General features: G+C 46.6%; 1 protein-coding gene across 2 annotated transcripts in view; it reads right to left on the bottom strand.

The window, feature by feature from the left end:
• Positions 1-20,305, bottom strand: part of LOC122945011 (E3 ubiquitin-protein ligase RBBP6-like) — a 40,910-nt gene extending 20,605 nt beyond the window's left edge. For both annotated transcript variants that reach the window (XM_044303799.1, XM_044303800.1), the window contains exons 1-3: positions 19,512-20,305; positions 10,202-10,301; positions 7,467-7,503 (exon numbers count right to left, since the gene is read on the bottom strand). In XM_044303799.1, coding sequence (XP_044159734.1) covers positions 7,467-7,503; positions 10,202-10,301; positions 19,512-19,677 — 303 coding nt within the window. In that variant the 5' untranslated portion in view covers positions 19,678-20,305. The remainder of the gene's footprint in view (positions 1-7,466; positions 7,504-10,201; positions 10,302-19,511) is intronic.
• Between the last annotated feature and the right edge of the window lie 501 nt (positions 20,306-20,806).

The raw sequence follows: 20,806 nt of genomic DNA, 5'->3' as shown, positions 1-20,806 counted from the left end.
TTATATCATTTATTGGTGTAAAGCCCTGCTCTCTTCAGGAGTCCAGTGGACGGTCCTATAGTGACTGACCTCCATTTCTGTACACAGTCATACATGGAAGGCTGTTTGACGTCAAATTACAAGGTATTGAGTTTTGCGGACAAGGTTCAGTATATCATTTATTGATGCAAAATGGCCTTCCATGTCTGACTGTACTTACAGAAACAGAGGTCAGTCACTTATAGGACCGTAGAGAACAGGTTCAGACCAATAAATGATGTTGGCTATTAATCTGCTCTGCTCCTCCTGTTCTGTAACCTGCTGATCACACGCCTCGTTCAATGTGACAAGTTCCAGTTAAAGATGACTCCGGACACTTCCGTGACAGATAGGATTTTAAAGTGATTTTCTAACACAATATTTTAGAGAAATTAAACCAGGCAGACTCTTAGGCTAGGTTCACATCTGTTGTGGAGAGAGGAGAAAAAAAAAAAAAAAAAAAAAAAAAAAAAAAACATGCAGTGGAATTTTGTCCAGCAAAACGCCAGTATTCATGCTGGAGACCCCCACGGACCCTATTATAGTGAATGGGACCCATTGTGCACTGGCAGTGTCCTGCATATGCTGGAATCTGGCCACAAATGTGAACCTATCCTTACAGGTTTGGTATGTCTGATGCACTAATGGATGTATTATGCTGTATGGTACCCATAGAAGTCTGAGCCCGCACAACATTTCTGCATCAGATTTCATAATGAGATTTTTCTTCTGGTTGATACTTGTGGGAACAGAAAATTTAAAGGGGGAAAAAAAAAAGTGGCAAGAGATGCCATATTACGGAGATATAAACCTTGCTTTTCAGGAAAAATATCCCCATAATATGGTACTGTACAGAAACACTATATGGCGGCATATGTCTCTGTGCACAAGGTTCTGCCGAACACACGAGGCCAGACAGCAACATTATGCACTTAAACATGGTTAAAAAGGTTTTCCAAGATTTTTTTTTTTTCCAGATAACCTGTCCTCTAGGGCTTGTCCAACCTCCGCGCCCCCCGCTAATCAGCTGTTTTGAGCTGAGAGCGCCGCTGCCTTCTCGCAGCTTACCAAGCACAGCGCCGTCCATTGTATAGCGGCCGTGCTTTGCAATGGCGCTGTGATACCACTGCCTTCTCAAACAGCTGATCAGCGGAGTTCCCAGGTGTTAGACCCCCACCGATCAGATACTGATGACCTATCCTGAAGATAGGTCAACGAGAAAACCTTGGAAAACCCCATTTAAAAAAGACGTACAATACAATGTTTAGCTACAGAAGGTACTATTTAGCAGAACGTATGACTGACATGTATGATAGTCCCTTTGCCGATTGGCGATGTACCCGATTTGGTTTTTACAGCTCAAAATTATTGTTATTCAACAGCAGAAATTATTTAACAAATACAGAAAAACTGCAATTACTGTACTTTCAAATGCAAGACATTCCAAGGAACACAAATGGCTAAAAAAATTGTAATTTTATTTTATAAAACATGTGACTCATTTATACACATGCTAACAAAAATAAAACTCAAATTAAAAGTAGGGAACAGGACTGCATAGGAACCGTCAAATACTTGCACAGTGAATGCAAATACAATAGCCACTGAGGTCAACAGGTAAAATCGGCGTTAAAATTTGGGACAAAAAGATACAGATAACTTTTCTTAATACTATATCATAAAAGCAATACAAAAAAAAGACTTGTATTGTGTGGACACCAGGCAGTGAGGTAAATCATCTAGAAATAGAATTAAACATACACAAGAGGCATCAGTCATAAATGTGCAGAAACCAGAGAATGACGGGTGACAACGGCTCAGTAGTAAGCATTGAAAACCATCCACAGACGTGTAGACGCTGGTTCAGATAACCTGGGGCATTGATGTTGTGTACTGGGTGATGGGTGTATTATATCTGATGTGAGCCACAGAGCCCAATACTACTGCACTAATGCGTGGACTGACCACCAGGCATGGGTTACCTTTAGATTGGGGCATCCAGGCCACCGTCACAAGTCATTATGGGACAATAAGAAGCTCTTCTGCCTGACATGGTACTATTCCTAAGGCCTCATGCACACAACTGTATTTTTGGTCCACATCCATTTTTTTGGTCCAGATGTGGACCCATTCATTTGTATGACCCCCCAAAATGGACAGCACATGCATAGATCCATGTCCCCGTCCTGCAAATTATAGAACATTTCCTATTGGCTGTTTTGCAGACAAATACGCATTTTGACAATGGGACCAGCGAAAAATGCAGAATGCGTGGCCGGTATCCGTATTTTGCGGATGACAAAATACATATGGCAATGTGCACGTACCCCAATTCTAGAGAATTGTAATATAGTAGCACATGGCACCAGGGTCAGACTGGCCCACCAGAGGATCCTTCGGTGGGCCTAGGCTCTGACACCATAAAGGACCCCAAAGATCCAGGAGAAAAAAAACAAAAACAAAAAAAAAACATTTGGCTGTCTTTGGAGACAATCACCTGCCACTAAGGTCTATATGTCCGATTCAAAACCTGTTACTTTATTGATGATATATGTGCTGGGCCTCAAGGATAATTTCCTCTGTTGGGCCCCAGACACAGTGTGGCAGCGCTTGGTTCTGCCAGATGAATTTGAACGTTCACAAAGTCTAGTGTAGGTATCGTCTCCTAATGGCCTGCTCTGTAACAGCCCCTTTAAGGCTGGGCTCACATATCAGTAATGGACACAACTGATGTATGTGCTGGTCAATGACTGGCAGAAATATTTTGCATGCACTGGATGCCAGGAATGATCCCATAAAAAAGTATCAGTACCGGCATCAGTTTCCCTCCAGCATTTCTGTAATACGCCCGAGGAAAACTACTACAGATGACCAGACATAAGCCTTATGGGGCCCTCGGGCACCACTGTCCCCTCTAGCCCAATAAAAGTGTGACCAACCCTCTTCAGAGCTAGAAAGCAATACAGACCTACAAGGAGAAGATCTAGAGTTTTTGGATACATCTTCGCTTCAGTGTCAGGCTTGGGATTGTCCAGGAACCTTTTTAAACCTTTAGGGCTCTTTCACACGAGCGGATGCGGTGCGGGTAATCTGCTGCGTAAAAGAGAGCCAAGCCCCGTTCCGGACAGCAGAGACACGTAGCAGTAACATGACTGATAATGCTCTGACCTTTTTGCTACAAAATCACGGTGACAACTTTGTGACCTTTTTACTACAAAATCAGTGAGATAAAGTTGTCACCGTGATTTTGTAGCAAAAAGGTCACAGAGGCACGAAGCATTATCAATCATGTTACTGCTCCATTTCTCTGCTGTCCGGAACGGGGCTTGGCTCTCTTTCACGCAGCGGATTACCCACACGGCATCTGCTCGTGTGAAAGAGCCCTTAGATAAAGGACTCAAACTAGAATGGCAGGTTTGTGTACAGAATGATGCGCTCAAAACCAAGAGGATTTAACAGAGAAATTATCCATTTGTTCCATAAGGCAGCAAGAACTTTACATCTCAATCTGGTTTATACGGTATATCAGTCCATGGCTTTATACACCTGTTTATCAGGTGCCAAACAGAAAATAAATTGATAAAAGTGCAGCGCAGAGAAAGACAGATAAAGGGGTGGACAAAAAAAGGTCAGTTCTAGGAACAAAGACCCATGAGAACAGCAGGGTTCAGTGTATTACAGGCTGCATTCACATGTGGATTGTGTCAAATCAAGGAAGATCTGTATCCCATGGGGTTTCTGAAAAACTGTTCACATGCTATGGAAAAACGTCAGCGTGGATTTCTGGCTGTGCCACAGAAAAAAATTAAAGCCACTGCAAAAATGAGTAGCATGCTACTTATTTCCACAGATGCTGCACACAAAAAACGACAAGGACTAACCCCACTGAATGACCGCATAGGTTCATGATGTGTTGGATTATGTGAGCACACCCTTTAAGTGCCTTTACACGGGACAACGATCTAGCAGATTGACAATCTTCTGATCGCTAGTGGAGGACACCGGTGCATTAAATGCAGCGATCTCCTCCAGAGTATGGGGAGGAGCGATCACCCATGCCATCTCGTTGTTTCCCGGCAGCAGGATCTGCCACTGGAAAGTGATGTTTTACACTGCACAAATGATACAATTACTCAAACAAGCGTTTTGCTCGTTTATCTGGAAATCGGTGATGCATTTACACCGCAAGATCATCACTAACCGGAGTCACTAGCGACACTGGTTAGCAATGATAGTGTCACTTGTCTGCCCATGTAAAGGGCCCATTAGACATAGTCTGACTACATTCTTACATAATTGGATATTTTTAATTTTAGTAACACTATAATTCTTTAAAGTAAATTTGTAATGTTACTTTTATGTATAACTGGAGTAATTAAAATGGAATTTGGTGCTCAAAGAGCCCCTTCGCTTCAAATACCAGGCCAGTAGGTGCCCAGCTGTGTGCCCCGTCCTACCAATATTCCAAACATGATCCAGACAGGGCATGTCCTGTCATCTGAGGGTCCCAGCCATGTGTACAGTGGCTCAGCCAGGCTTGGGAGTGGCAGAAAAAAATAAATCTCTAAATGTTCTGTTCAGAACATTGTGTTCAAGCTGCCTGTCTGAGGTATACATTGGGAGCCTCTGACATATGCTACTGTATAGGCAACCCTAAAGCTTCCATGTAAAAACAGTGTGGTCATATACCAGCCCATCAGGTGAATGGGTGCCTATACCAACTGGTGGTGTATGCTCCAGTGCATATGCCAAACATGTCCCCAACACAATAGGGGGGGGGGGATTTATAATCCCCCCCCCCCCGCCCCTCCCCATATGCCACTTTTCTGGCATAAAGAGTTGCAAACTATGTGTTTCTGAACACCATTGTGACAGCTTTGTTGCAAGTGAGGGTTTCTACACTGCCCTCCCCACTGACAATCTCCAATGTGTACAGAGCTTTAGAAACTTTGTTTTGGTATTCCCAGAAGAGGGACCGCTGCAGCCAGTTTCCCCAAATCATGAATGTAGCCCTCATGTCTTCCACAGCAAGAGGATGTGTTAACTCTGTATATTATACCAAGACATGGAAAAGAAGAAGTTGTCTTAAAGGAAACCTGGCATGTTCTACATGCAGTCTGATCATGTTAGGAAGAGCTGAACAGATAGAAATATAGGGGGGGTCATTTACTATCCAGAAATGTGTATATTAGGCATATTTCTGGCACAGATTGAAGCACAAAGGATCTTTGCACTGCAATCCCTGCTCATGCCAAGTCTACACTTGTTTTAAGCATAGAAAATTGTCTAAAAATCAATGCTAGCAAGGGAGCTGGCATCGATTTAGAAGCGGCGGTAGATACGCCAAAGTTATGTAGAGGCTAGCACCTCTACATAACTTTGTCAGAACCACCGCCAGCGTAGGGCTTTATTAAGGCCTTAAAAGGGTTCTGTAGTTTTTTTTAAAGATCATCAGCATCTGATCGGCGGGGGTCCAACACCCAGGACCCCTGCAGAACAGCTGTTTGAGAGGGCAGCGACGCTGGCAGTAGCGCCACAGCCTTCTCGCTGTTTACCACAGGCCCAGTGACGTCACGACCAGTATCAATGGCCTGGGTACGGCTAAGCTCTGTTCACTTGAATGGAGCTTAGCCACACCCAGGCCAGTGATACTAGGCGCGACGTCACTGGGCCTGTAGTAAACAGCGAAAAGGCTGTGGCGCTACTGCCAGCGCCGCTGTCTTCTCAAACAGCTGATCGGCGGGGGTCCTGGGTGTCAGACACCTGCCGATCGATCATATGCTGATGATCTATCCAGAGCATAGCTCATCAGTTTAAAAAAACTGCATAACCCCTTTAATAAATGACCCCGCTAGCTTTTATGGGGAAATATTCAGCATAACCTATATTTCATTCCTTTAAACCCTGTTCCTATATGTGCACAGAAAGAGAGCAGTCAGATGTACAGCAGTCCGCTCAGCGGCTTCTCTATACAGTGCTGTCTGTCTCTCAGATCCCATGTTCAGTGTGAATGTTCTCTTAAACCAAAGACCACCTTTAAACAGGTTGTCCCATCCCGCCATTTCCAGGGCAAGATGGGACCAAGAGCCAACCTCAGGTGGCTGGGATTCTGGAAACTGCAGAGACAGCCGGCACTCCGCTGTTTCTGTAGTTCCCATTGCAGTGAATAGGAGCTACATAAATGGCATAGTATAGAAAGCTAGGCCGTTTTTAGCAACTCTAGTTACAGAAGTAGCATAGCTTGTTCTAAAAACGGTGTGTGGACATCCCTTTTGAAGATACATGTAGTCAGTGAATGGACCACCAAAGGAGGCCACCACAAACCTACAAAAATAACTGTCCATAAACAGAGCATTTACTGTGAAGCTTCACTTTTATCCAGGGAGAAATTCATACTAAATCATTGACTAATTGCCATATCTGCAGATCTACCAAGAGGGAGGAAGCAATAAATGACAGATTGCTCTCCTCCACAGCCCCCGTGCATGTTCAGAATACTGATCAGATAGGCAGAGCTAGAATAAAGCCAACTAGATCTGGAAGATATTAGGATGAGACATGGCCGAAGTACATCGGGTCAAATGCTGACCCGCAACCGTGGCCTGGTTTATCTGGAATCCTTAGGTACAACAGGCTGCTGTGTTATAAATGCTAAATGCAATTAACACAAGCATCTCTTCCTCCGCTACTGTACACGGGCTGTGGGTGGAAGGCTGGTTTGTCCTTGGCAGAAAGGTTTAGGCTACACAAAGGAGGCCTTGTTTCTGACAAGTTCATAGCAAAAATTATTGGGCTGGTCCCTATAGATTTATATGTACATGTAAAAAGTATAATGGTGTTTGACCCATCATGTGACACTAAAGCAATGCTGCAGTCCAGCGTGGAAAGGGTGTAATGAGAACAGGTCATCTGAAAACTCAATATAGCTTATAGTTACACAAGACACTGCAATAAGAACATTTCATTTAGAAAAGGGCAATGCAAGAGCATGAACCATTAAAAAAAATAAAAATTAAAAATAAATACAAATGTGAAAACACAATGTCAGGCAGAAGAACAAACATTCCTTGGCAAAAATGTCATTTTATACTCTGCAAAAAACTACAAATCACATGGAATACTTTATTGCAGTAAACAGTACAAATATGGCAGTAAGAACACAACAGAACATGACATCATGTTCACAGAAGTGACCAGTCATACAGGCGGTACGAGGTCCTGTGTGACAGGAGAGAGCTCAGCATTCAATATGAAATACAGTGGCAGAGGGAGCACCCACTTTCACACAAAGTGCTCGTCATTGGCAGTGTGGAAAATACACAGTATTCACATAGGGCAAATGGAACAGAACCACAATGGGTTAAAAAAAGGGCAGGTCAGTGCTTGCAGCTTAAAACGGCTGGAGAAAAAGAGGTATAAGGAAAAGGGGTGATTGTGGGGTTACATACTGATTTCGACGGTCCACTCACTGGCTCAGCGCGACTTCTGAAAAGCAAAGAAAGAAAGAAAACAAATCAGCATTTCGGTAGGAGCGCTCTGCGCGACATACTCCTCTTATTACTGGACTCCTCTGTAATGAAGGGCAGTCTATTCCATGCATTGAAGAAATGGGGCCCCCAGGCAGAACACCTGTCAGTACAACGGGGGTCTTTGCACGATACCCCGGTGCACACACATCGCACTGTAATTTTTTTTGCAGTATGTTTTTTTTCCTATAGCTTGAAGAGTCAGATCGCATTCATTTCTAAACAGAATGTGTACCAGTTTAGTCAAGACCGACCCCGCTGACTAAGGCTACTTTCACACTTGCGTTAGGAGCGGATCCGTCTGGTGTCTGCACAGACGGATCCGCTCCTATAATGCAAACGCTTGCATCTGTTCAGAACGGATCCGTTTGCATAACTGTTTATTTCAGATCTGATTTTTCACTTCGGAAAACTCAGATCCGACAGTATATTCTAAACACAGAAGCGTTCCCATGGTGATGGGGACGCTTCATGTTAGAATATACTGAGAACTGTGTACACGACTGCCCCCTGCTGCCTGGCAGATGCTGCCAGGCAGCAGGGGGCAGACCCCCCCCCCCCCCTCCTGTATTTAACTTATTGGTGGCCAGTGCGGCCCCCCCTCCCTCCCCAGTATTAAATATGACCAGTGCGGCGGCCTCCCCCTCCCTCCCTCCCCAGTATTAAATATGACCAGTGCGGCCCCCTCCCTCTATATTTATTGGTGGCCGGGCCAGTGCGGATTCCAAGTATTGTGAGCAGTGCGGCCTCCCCTCTCCCCCCCCTAATTAAAATCACCCCCCCCCCCCCCCCATCATTGGTGGCAGCGGAGAGTACCGATCGGAGTCCCAGTTTAAATCGCTGGGGCTCCGATCGGTTACCATGGCAACCAAGACGCTATTGCAGTCTTGGCTGCCATGGTTACTTGGCAATAAATACAAGCATTATACTTACCTGAAGAGCTGCGATGTCTGACCGGCCGGGAGCTCCTCCTACTGGTAAGTGAAAGGTCTGTGCGGCGCATTGCTGTCACTTACCAGTAGGAGGAGCTCCCGGCCGGTCAGACATCGCAGCTCTTCAGGTAAGTATAATGCTTGTATTTATTGCCAAGTAACCATGGCAGCCAAGACTGCAATAGCGTCTTGGTTGCCATGGTAACCGATCGGAGCCCCAGCGATTTAAACTGGGACTCCGATCGGTACTCTCCGCTGCCACCAATGATGGGGGGGGGGGTGATTTTAATTAGGGGGGGGAGAGGGGAGGCCGCACTGCTCACAATACTTGGAATCCGCACTGGCCCGGCCACCAATAAATAGAGGGAGGGGGCCGCACTGGTAATATTTAATACTGGGGAGGGAGGGGGAGGCCGCCGCACTGGTAATATTTAATACTGGGGAGGGAGGGGGAGGCCGCACTGGTCATATTTAATACTGGGGAGGGAGGGAGGGGGAGGCCGCCGCACTGGTAATATTTAATACTGGGGAGTGAGGGGGGCCCGCACTGGCCACCAATAAGTTAATTACAGGAGGGGGGGGGGGGGGTCTGCCCCCTGCTGCCTGGCAGCAATGTACACAGTTCTCAGTATATTCTAACATGAAGCGTCCCCATCACCATGGGAACGCCTCTGTGTTAGAATATACTGTCGGATCTGAGGTTTACGATGTAACTCAAATCCGATGGTATATTCTAACATAGAGGCGTTCCCATGGTGATGGGGACGCTTCAAGTTAAAATATACCATCGGATCGGAGAAAACTCCGATCTGATGGGGACTCCTGACTTTGCATTGAAAGTCAATGGGGGACGGATCCGTTTGAAATTGCACCATATTGTGTCAACGTCAAACGGATCCGTCCCCATTGACTTGCATTGTAAGTCTGGACGGATCCGTTTGGCTCCGCACGGCCAGGCGGACACGAAAACGCTGCAAGCAGCGTTCAGGTGTCCGCCTGCTGAGCGGAGCGGAGGCCAAACGGTGCCAAACTGATGCATTCTGAGCGGATCCGCATCCACTCAGAATGCATTGGGGCTGTACGGATCAGTTCGGGGCCGCTTGTGAGAGCCTTCAAACGGAACTCACAAGCGGAGCCCCGAACGCTAGTGTGAAAGTAGCCTAAGGCTACTTTCACACTAGCGTTTTTGCTGGATCCGTCATGGATCAGCAAAAACATTTCCGTCATGATAATACAACTGTCTACATCCGTTATCAACGGATCGGGTTGTATTCTCTCTAAAATGGCCATGTTGGATCCATCACTAAAACCATTTTAAGTCAATGGGGGAGTGATCTGTTTTCTTTTGCGTCTAGAGAAAACAGATCAGTCACCATTGACTTACCATTGTGTGTCATGCCGGATCCATCATGCTCCGCATCCTATGACGCGCACAACAACGCTTGACAATGAATGGGGACAAAACTGAAGTTTTCTCCTCCGGTATTGAGACCCTATGACGGATCTCAATAGCGGAAAGGAAAAACGCTGGTGTGAAAGTAGCCTTATAATGGGGGCCAGTCAGTTTTCTGACAGCAAGAATAGCACTAAACGCTGCACCATTCTTGAAGGAAACCTTATCAATCTTCATCACAATATAAAGCTACATAAATAAGGCAATACAAAAAAAATAAAAATAAAGTAGTTAGGTACCATAATGTGATAGCATATTACAGGAGAACTTACATGACATATGTCTTTGTTGTAGTTTTCACTCCTCCAATAGGGATTCTCCGAACTATGACAGATGAATTCTTAGGAATAAGCGCCGTCTCGTCCGTGTACTCTACAGTGGGTGGATAAGAGACGTCAGACATGGAGGGACACAAATATACACTGTTCTGCAGAAGCCTCACCACAACAGTACACACAAAGTCAGACAAAATAGCACAGCGTGCAGCTTTTTGGTTTACCAGAACATAGGAGGCTTCTTCACACAACGCAGATCTGACCACCGCTTAATGGCTCATTTACACTACCCAACTGTCGGGCAGATTATCGTCTCCTTCCCAATCTGCCCGTGTAAAGGCGCCTCGATGAAACGATCTTTCGCGCGGGCACCTCATTGTTTCAGGATAGCACTCTGCTGCCCAGAAATAATGTAGTTGTATGAGGACAACCTACAGTGGAAGTGATGGATGTTTGTAAATGCAACTCTTCCCCTCCGCTGACGAGCAGGACCGCTTCCATCCCGATAATTGTCTGCTTGTCGGTGCAGTGTAAATGCACTTTAAAAGAGGGATAAGAAACTGGACCTGCCGTTTTCCTACTGTGGGAGCAAACAGTGCTCAGATTAAGGGTCCATTCACACGTCCGTTGTTTCTTTCCTGATCTGTTCCGTTTTTAGCAGAACAGATCTGGACCCATTCATTTTCAATGGGTCCTGAAAAAAAAAGTCAGACATTGTGCTGTCCGATTTTTTTTCAGGACCCATTGAAAATGAATGGGTCCAGATCTGTTCCGCAAAAAACGGAACAGATCAGGAAAGAAACAACAGATGTGTGAATGGGCCCTAAAGGTTTTTTTCAGGACCTACCTATATAATAGGTCATCAATATCTGATAGGTGATGGTCTGACACCCCCATCAGTCAGTGGCAGCCACTGTATACAGGTAAAGTGTAAGGAGCTGGAACACCACTGCCCTGTACGCTGTGCAGTGCCTGCTCCCGGGTGCAGCAGCTCGTCTATTCAGGTTAATGTGATCCGAGCTGCAGTTTTCCACTGTGAACCAGCCATCCATGGGAGCCCCAGTTACATGTGAAAACAGCTCTGTCATGACAATTGATGCCATCGCTATCCTGTGTTCAGGAGAGTTAATGCAGTGTCCCCAAAATGAAGACACTCGAGACCTGCCCATCAGATAACTCCTGTAGTAATTTAGACTCAAATCTAAGGCCTCGTGCACACATACCCACTCATTTCTATGGGTCTGCTTTTTTGGTCCTTGTCCAAACTGCATTTTTTTGCAGATCGCACAGTAACCCATTCATTGCTATGGGTCCACAAAAAACAAAACAAAGAAGACCACTCATGTGCTGTCGGTATCCATGTCGCCAGGCTGCAAATTATAGAACCTGTCCTATTCTTGTCCATTTTGTGGACAATAGACTTTTTTTTTTTTTTGATACGGTTGTGTGCAGGAGGCCTTAAAGGGAACCTGTCACCAGGATTTTGTGTATAGAGCTGAGGACATAGGTTGCTAGATGGCTGCTAGCACATCCTTAATACCCAGTCCGCATAGCTCTGTGTGCTTTTATTGTGTAAAAACGATTTGATATATATGCAAATTCACCTGAGACGAGTCCTGTACGTGACTCGTCTCAGGTTAATTTGCATATGTATCAAATCAGTTCTTTTACACAATAAAAGCACACAGAGCTATGGGGACTGGGTATTGTGGATGTGCTAGCGGCCATCTAGTAACCCATGTCCTCAGCTCTATGCACAAAATCCCGGTGACAGGTTCCCTTTAATAGAAGAGAAAAAAATAAAAATGAAAACACACTACCAGGTTACCCAGTGAGAAAACATAACATATGTACACATAAGGCTGAGCTCATCTGGGCGGTATCGGTTACTCCCCTGAGATAAATGTAATTGCAGCGTGTTATAGAACACGTGAGAGGTACGTGCACACCTTTTTCCATTCGTCCACAGGGCACTATACAGAATGCTAGAGACATTTTATTAGACAGAAAAGCTCCAGAAGTGTGCACCGCAGGGGCTTAGCATCTCAATGGTCAATGGCGAGCCCAAACTGGCCAGGGCTGCAACATCTAATCAGAAATCCTATCATCAATGACCTGTTATTGATAATTGGATTTCTTATTAGGTGTTGCAGCCTTGGACGGTTTGGGCTCACCACTGACAGGTCAATACAATAGTCAATGACAGCAAACCCAAGGGAGCGACACACCAAAATACAGATCTCTCTGGTCTGGGACAAGCCAAAGAAAAACCAGCAGGTCTAGTATTTCCACCAAAATATTTCAAGTTATAATCCATATGGATGAACAGCTATCTTAGAAATAGCAAGCCCACGACCAAAAATCTGACATCATTTAGTCCCATTTGACTGGGCAAAAGCATAAAATGACACTTTTTACACATTGCAGATTTCAAATCCGCAGTGGAGAAATTCTGGAGTGGGCGATTTCAAATCTACTGTACGGATCACTCCGAAACCAATGGCAGGTGTGAACACGCCCTAAGAGCATAGATCTCCCAACAACAGAAGGATTGTTTCATAACCGGTGGCCGTCCCCCAAAGCAAGGAATAAAAAAATTAAATTTAGGACAACACCACCTGTGCTGTGAACCAAAGCCATATCCACAATCCTACATGGTATGTGACAATATCACCCAACGTGCACGCACTTTTATACGAGGGGTGGGGGCTGCAGATAGCCGCCTGTTTCACAGCAAATCTGATCTACACGTTAGATCTGTTTGAGGAGTACAGCACACAGATCTATGCAAGTCTCAGAGGTCAATGGAGCCGTAGCGACAAATGAGACGCCATTCAAATTGGGAACATGGGGCCCCCACCAATCACTTATACGAGGAAACGGGCTAAGTGTTTGCTTGTCAGACAGCTGGGGGGGCTATGTATAGGGCACTCCCGACTCCCCATGTTGAAGGGAAGGAGAATGGGGCATGTTTGATTTCAACACCCAATCCTTTTGTTTTTCTGAGAGATAAGTTGCCAGAGAAGTCTGAAATCTGCCTTCTCTCTCCCTCCATTAAAAACAACAGATGTTCTGCCAACAATGTTGGGAGGGATAACATTTGGCTGGCAGAAACCAAACATAAATGGGCACCTATACTCCTTTCTCCGCATTCAGAATACATGATGCACACCAGGCGGGGTAGTCGGGAGAGCGCGCAGTTGGGACAAACAAGCCTTTGCCTGACAGCTTATAAAACGTACGGTCAACTCTTTAAAGCGTTATTCTCATCTTGAGCATTGGGATATATCTCTAGGATACAAGCCCCCGTGTCTGATAGGTGCGGGTCCCAGAGGTGGGAGCCTGCAAAGTGCCAGAGGGCACACTGCGCATGCATTGCCGCCCCCATTCATTTCTATTGTACTGACGAAAATAGAGTGCCTTGCGCGGCCATTTTCTGAAGTCCCATGAGTAAATGGGAAGCGCACCACACAAGCGCCGCCACCGTTCCATTCACTTCTATGGAAGCTCACGGAAATAGTGCTCAGAAGTCCCATAGAAATGAATGGAGTGGTGCCGCGTATGAGCAGTCACACTTTGCAGGCTCCATTCTAAGTATAGGTGCGGGACCCACACCCAGACTTTTGGGGGCATATCGCTAGATGGGAATACCCTTTTAATAGTACACCCGCATACAAAAGAAATGTCTGCAACATATAATCCATTCCATTCATTATAATAGGACGAACATGTGCTTGCTGCCAAAACAACCCAATTCAGATGTATGGAACAGGTTTTCAGGTGCAGACATTTCTGCTAGGGGTGCACCGAAATTCCGGCGGCCGAAAATATTGGCCGAAAATGGGCCTAATCCATTTCGGCCGATATTGGTACATATCGGCAGAAAATAGCGGGGAGGGACTGGGAGGAGGAGCTGGGGGCCGGTGCGTTCACTGTGCTCCGGCCCCCAGCTCCAGTAGTTATAAAATGTGTACAATTAATAAGGATTCTATTCATGAGGCCCCCTCTGCAGTAGAACATTCAATATAGCCACATCCTACTCACAGGGCTGTTATCTTAATGCTGGCCGGCCGGGCAGACGAGCGGCAGCGTCACGACTGACGTCATGTGCCCGGCCTACTTTCTGAATGAAGGAGGCGGCGCAGGCATGTGACGTCAGTCGTGGCCCGGCCGGCCAGCATTAAGATAACAGCCCTGTGTGTGGCTATATTGAATGTTCTACTGCAGAGGGGGCCTCATGAATAGAATCCTTATTAATTGTACACATTTTATAACTAGTCTGTACTGGAGCGGCAATGGGGGGGGGGGGGGGGGGGTCTGAGGATGGCACTGTTATGGGGTGGGTGGGGGTCTGAGGATGGCACTGTTATGGGGTGGGTGGGGGTCTGTGGATGGCACTGTTATGGGGTGGGTGGGGGTCTGTGGATGGCACTGTTATAAATATCATTAAAAAAAAAAGTATTTTAAAAGTATTTCGGCAAAAAGGCAGTTTCGGTTTTCGGTCAAGGGCATCCTGAATTTTCGGACCAGAATTTTCGGTTTCGGACCAGAATTTTCATTTCGGTGCACCCCTAATTTCTGCAACATTATCTGCCGCGTGAGAAAGAATCTAATGCATTTCAGAGACTCAACAACAAGGATGGCTGCTCTGCGGTCAAAGCATCCAAATCCTGGATTACTCAGTGTCCACAATTACAAAACACACGAATGGTGTAAACCTGCAGTCAAACACATGAACTAATCACACTGAATCATCAGACTGATGACATCACTCAGCTAGACGAGCCACAGCACGTCACAGGCGGCTGCAGTCCACGTCCGATCCTCAAATACCTCAAGACACTTGTCAGCCCAGAGCTATTCCTTCCGACTCCACAGACACATACAGTCTATAGGACTCTGTGGTCTGCAGGCCCATAGACTTTGAATGCAGTGACATTACCACTGCTCCATGAAGTTCTTCAGGGTGAAGTGGAACTGGGACCATTCGATTGTACGCAGGGCTCCAGCCATCATACATTTATGCTATGGATAGGTAATAAATGCCTTTTGTTTTAATGGGCGAGGGGGTCTACAATTCAGACAAGACGGGCTGCACGGCAATCTTGGGCTGACAAGGATTGCAGTGCCGCCATAGAAATTAGTGGGGTCTCAGCGCAACTTACAAGTTGGAAGCAACTGCAAACCCAGAATCGCAAAAGCTGCTGGATTTTTTTAAGACTCTGGGGTCGCTTCAAACTTGTGAGTCGCACTGCGACCAAACTCGTATCCATGGCAACAATGCTACACTGTAATCCTTGTTCACCCCCAAGATTGCCGTGTAGCCCCAGCCTAAGGAAGCATTCACACTTTGCGGAAATTTCGGCCACAAAAGCTGCAAGGAAAACTTGGTTCCATTCACCTGAATGGGCCTTGCAGAAATCCAAGTGCTTGCTGCCCCATCCAAATTAGGCCGGGCTCACATCACCGTTTCATGTTCCATTCTTCTGATCCATCATGCATGTACTTATTTTCCCCGTCGAAAAAAAATAAACAAATCTCAGACAAATTGCTCAAATAGATGCCAAATGTGCAAAACAGATGCACAGGATGCGATTTTTTATTTTTTTTACAGGATGCAGTTTTTTTCTGTTCTGACGGATCAGAAGAACGGAAATGAAACTGATGTGAACCAGGCCTTTAATGGAACTGATTTTTCAGTCACGGAAATTTCTCCAAGAAAATCTGCAGCGTGTGAAGGCATCCTAAAGAACTTAGAGACGAGAAAGGGGGCACAGCTTTAACTAATCAATAACTCAAGTGTGTACCCTTGTGCCACGCACAGAGACCACGTGTAAACTGCAGTCCGTGGCCCATACACTCAGTAGTCTAAGAGCTCATGCACACGACCATTGGGTGTTTTGCGGTCCACAAATTCCCAAAACACGGATGATGTCAGTGTGCATTTTGCAGAATGGATGTCCCCTAATAATAGAACAGTCCTATCCTTGTCCGTAATGCAGACAACAGGACTTTTTTTTTTTGCGGACCGGACATGCAGACATTGAATGCACATGGAGTCATTTCTGCATTTTCATTTCAGCCACATTAAAAGTGGTTCCGCATACCGGGTCACCCCAAAAAAAAAAAAAAAAAAAAAAAAAAAAAAAAGGGACATTAGAAAAAAATAATAAATTGCACCAAAGATCGATAAAGATCCAAACCGTTGCACAAGCTTCTACAGCGCCATGACACAAGCAGCTGCTTAGTGACTGTCCCATAAGGACCTCATGTAATGCACAAGTTATTCCAATAATGCTGTACAGCCACTTATGTCCAGGTGGCATCAGACAAAAGAAATCCAACCTGTCCGGCTCCTGTGCCACTCAGAACTGGTGGCCCTCATGGACAACTGGAGGCACAATACAACGCTGAATTATCTCCTGCAATATGACAATTCCCAGATAAACCTTTATAACGTCACAATCATAGAAGTCAAGGACAAAATCATCAAAACGTATAGTAAAGTTTTGATAAAGTGGATACGATAATCTGAGAGAATTTGGATGGTTTCACAACAACAACCCGCTACTCAGTAGCTTTAAAAACTGCAACAAAATGGTGTGTGTGAAGGCACTTGAGGTAAGAGGTGTCCGGCAACCTGACTCCCTGTAAATGAGGAGTTACTGTGTGGCACCGTATGCCGATTCCACTGAGGCCTAGTGCACACTTCACTGATTGTGAGCCAAAACCAGGAGTGGAGCTACACAGATCAGACAGCTTGTTTCAGCTCACATTCACAGATCAAATCACTAAGTGTGAACTAGGCCGTACATCAGGTGGCATTAGACGTTCAGCTTTCTTTTCCCTCTACATCTCTTTTGCCCCCACTGATGTGACCAATGCTTAAAGGGGTTCTGCACTTTGTTTAAACTGATTATCTCATCCGCTTCTGATCGGCAGGGGTCCGACACCCGGGACCCCTGCCGATCAGCTGTTTGAGAAGGCAGCGGCGCTGCTCACCGTTTACCGCTGGCCGAGTGAGTTGTATCAACTGGCCTGGGCGGGGCTAAGCGCCATTAAAGTGAAAACAGTGAGAAGGCCGCGGCGCTGCTGGAGCACCCATGCCTTCTCAAACAGCTGATCGGCGGGGGTCCTGGGTGTCGGGACCCCGGCGATCAGAGGATAGATCATCAGTTTAAACAAAGTGCAGAACCCCTTTAAGGGGGTTGTCTGCAGGATAGACCCCTTAAAGGGGTTCTACAGTTTGTTTTAACTGATGATCTATCCTCTGGATAAATCATCAGCATCTGATCGGCGGGGGTCCGACACCCAGGACCCCTGCCGATCAGCTCCAGGAGCACCGCGGCCTTCTCACTGTTTACCGCAGGGCCAGTGACGTCACGACTAGTATCAACTGGTCTTGGCTGGGCTAAGCTCGATTCATTTAAAAGGAGCTTAGCCCCGCCCAGGCCACTGATACTAGTCATGGCGTCACTGGGCCTGCGGTAAACATTGAGAAGGCCGTGCTGCTGGAGCACCGCTGCCTTCTCAAACAGCTGATCAGCGGGGGCCCGGGTGTTGGAGTGATGGCGCTGGAACGGCGTGGTAAATAAACAGGTAAGCACTGCTACTTTTAATATTTTATTACAGTTCCTCTTTAGACAAGCCCCTTTAATTAGGCATTTAAATGGATTGTGTCTCCTCACAAGATCAGAAAACCACGGCAATCAGAAGTGATCGCCAAAGAATGTGGACCTGGTGTGCATTGTGTGCAAAACATTAGTAGGGATATGGTAGCTGCAAACTAGCGGGACACAAAAATCTCACCGCATGGACTAGAAAGTCTCCAGGACAGAATCCACACATGTGGTGAAGATTTTAACCCCTTAAACATGTTACCGGCTCAGGAGCTGAGTGGGCGCCATACACGAGGGGTTTCTGTTTTACACATCAGACACTGGGAGGCAAAGTCCACAATCGGCAATAGCACTTATCATGGACTTTTAACCACTCAGACGCCATGGTCAATTGCAACCATGGCATCTGAAAAGTATTTTTTTCCAGGAGTTCTAGACCCCTGGTACCCACACGGCTCCCTTGCACCAAGATGGAGGAGCCGTTTTGTTGCCATGGCAGTCTCAAGGGTCTCTGAAGGATCCCAAGCCTACCACAGGTATGTTCCTATGTAGCCCTGTCTGTGGCAGAGCTCCAAAGCATGACAGTGAATCTCCCTTAGGCCTCTTTCACATGGCCGTAGTGCGGGCCACATACAGTGGTTCCACAATACACGGGGCACTGGCCGTGTGCATTCCGCAATCTGGAAATGCAGTGCGGAACCACTACGGAGTGCTTCTGTGGGGTTCCAATACATGCTTCCGTTCCGCAAAAAAATAATAGAACTTGATCTATCTTTTTGCGGAAAGGACAGATCATGGACCCATTCAAATTGTGGTCCCCAATGCACGGAACGGAACCAATACGTTCGTGTGAAAGAGGCCTTAGACTAAAATGGTAATTCATCACAGCCTATGAGAGAGGCTATCGGATCATGTTCACATGTTCCAAGTCCCCCAAGGGAGAAGGGGAAAAAAAGTTTTAAAAATATTACAAATATAAAAATTCAAATGCCCTAATTTTCCCATATTAAAAATAACAAAATAAAGATCATGCTCACTGCGCCATCCCAAAAGTTCCAAACTATTAAAATAAAAGCATGTGAATGGCTTAAGAGAAAAAAATAAAAATAAAGTTTGTCTATAGGGCCTGCTTATAAAAGGGGAGTACCAAGTGTGGGGACTGCCCTCTATAGGACCCAAGAGAGCAGGGACACCCCTAGAGAAAATGATTGTCAAAAAATAAACAAACAAATAATTACAATCTGACCAAACATTTTCAAATGATGAATTTTTTGCCATCAACATCAGATTGCTGGGACACCACTGACGCCTAAAACTACGGGTCACATCACCCGCACCACCCCCAACCCCACTGAATGGAGCCACATCATTCGGGGGTTGGGTGGTACCGGAGCCCAGGCCGCATGATTCATGGCATCAGTGGGATCCCAGCAGTCAGGTTATGGCGGAAAAGTTACTGTGATAACACAAAAGAACCATAAGTCTACGTTTACATCTGCATCGCCGATTCAGACAAAACAGCACCGCTTGGATTTGCCACCGGACCCCATTATAGGGAATGAGGCCCACCGGGTATCCCGTGACCGATCCAGCAACATATATATATTTCTTTTTCGTAACTGAACCGAAAAAGCCAGCGTAAATGCGAACATAGCCCGATTCACACTGTACGACGGATATGGCATTACCTTCCTGGGTCTGTGCGTTGGTGATCTGCAGGTCGCAGTCGGCCGCCTTCAGCCTCTCCCGGCCCATGATCTGCTTCTTGAGGTCGGCCAGGGAGATGTGCAGCCCATCAAAGGTCACGGTGTCATAGTTGAGTTTGGAGGAGAACTTATAGTGCACACACGACATGTTATTATCATATATAGGGTTATGCAATGCAGAGAACACACACAGGCGGCACACACACAGCACACACACAGAGGCCTCAGCACATGGGGGAGGCCGGGGACACTGCACCAGGAGCCATGGGGGGCGCTCACATCCCAGCACCCGGCCCGAGGCCCCCTCACTCGGTTACAGTCCTCCACACAGTCCCCTAGGAAGAGAGGAGCAACCCCAACAAAGGGGGGGAGAGAGGAAGAGGGGGGCCCGAGCGGCCAGTCCAGTCCTGTGTGACCCCCCGGGCAGAGCAGTTCGTAAGGATTCCCGTCAGAGTCCGTAACGGAGCCTCAGTCCTCACAAGTCCGTACAAGTCCCTTCCGGGGGCGAACAAGTGAATCCCTCTTGGGCCTCGAACACAATAGAAGGGGGGGTTGCGGCCTACTGCGGCTCCACCAGTCCCGCTGCGGGCAGCTCGGTCTCCACAGCCGCCTTCAAAGGCAGGAGATAAACGAAGCGAACGGCGATCCCAATCCCGAGTCCTGCGGTCACCGGTAAACGCCTCCTCGTCGTCGCCGCCTTCTCGTTCTTCTTCTCCTCTTCCTCCTCCTCACGACAGCTAATGGCGAAATGACCGTGTCCCTCACACCTCACGGGGTTTCCAGGCAGAGTAGCGAGGGCGACGTTCCTACGTCAGAGCCTAATGGGGCGGGGAAACGGCGCGTCACGTGGTCCTTGGCGCAAACCTCACGGCGGCCATTTTGAAAGTTGGCAGTTACGGGCTTGCTTGAGTTCAGAATTGTGCAGTGGAGTCTGGAACAGTGTGGTGGGGTTTTGTGTGTATCGGGGGCTCCACGTGAGGAAATGGACAGATAAAGAGAGTGGTCCCAGGAGCACGCCCTGCAAAGCATGGGCACCTGTAGTGCTGGACGCAAGGCTGAGCAACAAGGACCCTGTCTAAAGCTATGAGTAGTCAGGACCCCACCCAATGGGAGTCATATGGGAGAACATTTTGGATGGTCAAAGAAGGACAATTTTGGTTCACAGTGTGAAAGATTTATTTTTTCCCCTCCATATCTTTATGCTTCAATGGTTTTCTTTTACACAATAGCGCAAACATTATCTGAATATAGAAATGTATAAAATCCAAATTGCATCT

Source organism: Bufo gargarizans, chromosome 8 (genome assembly GCF_014858855.1).
Source record: "Bufo gargarizans isolate SCDJY-AF-19 chromosome 8, ASM1485885v1, whole genome shotgun sequence".
Classification (NCBI taxonomy): Eukaryota; Metazoa; Chordata; class Amphibia; order Anura; family Bufonidae; genus Bufo; species Bufo gargarizans.
The sequence above is the reverse complement of the archived record's forward strand: the minus strand, read 5'-3'. Positions and strand labels throughout refer to the sequence as shown.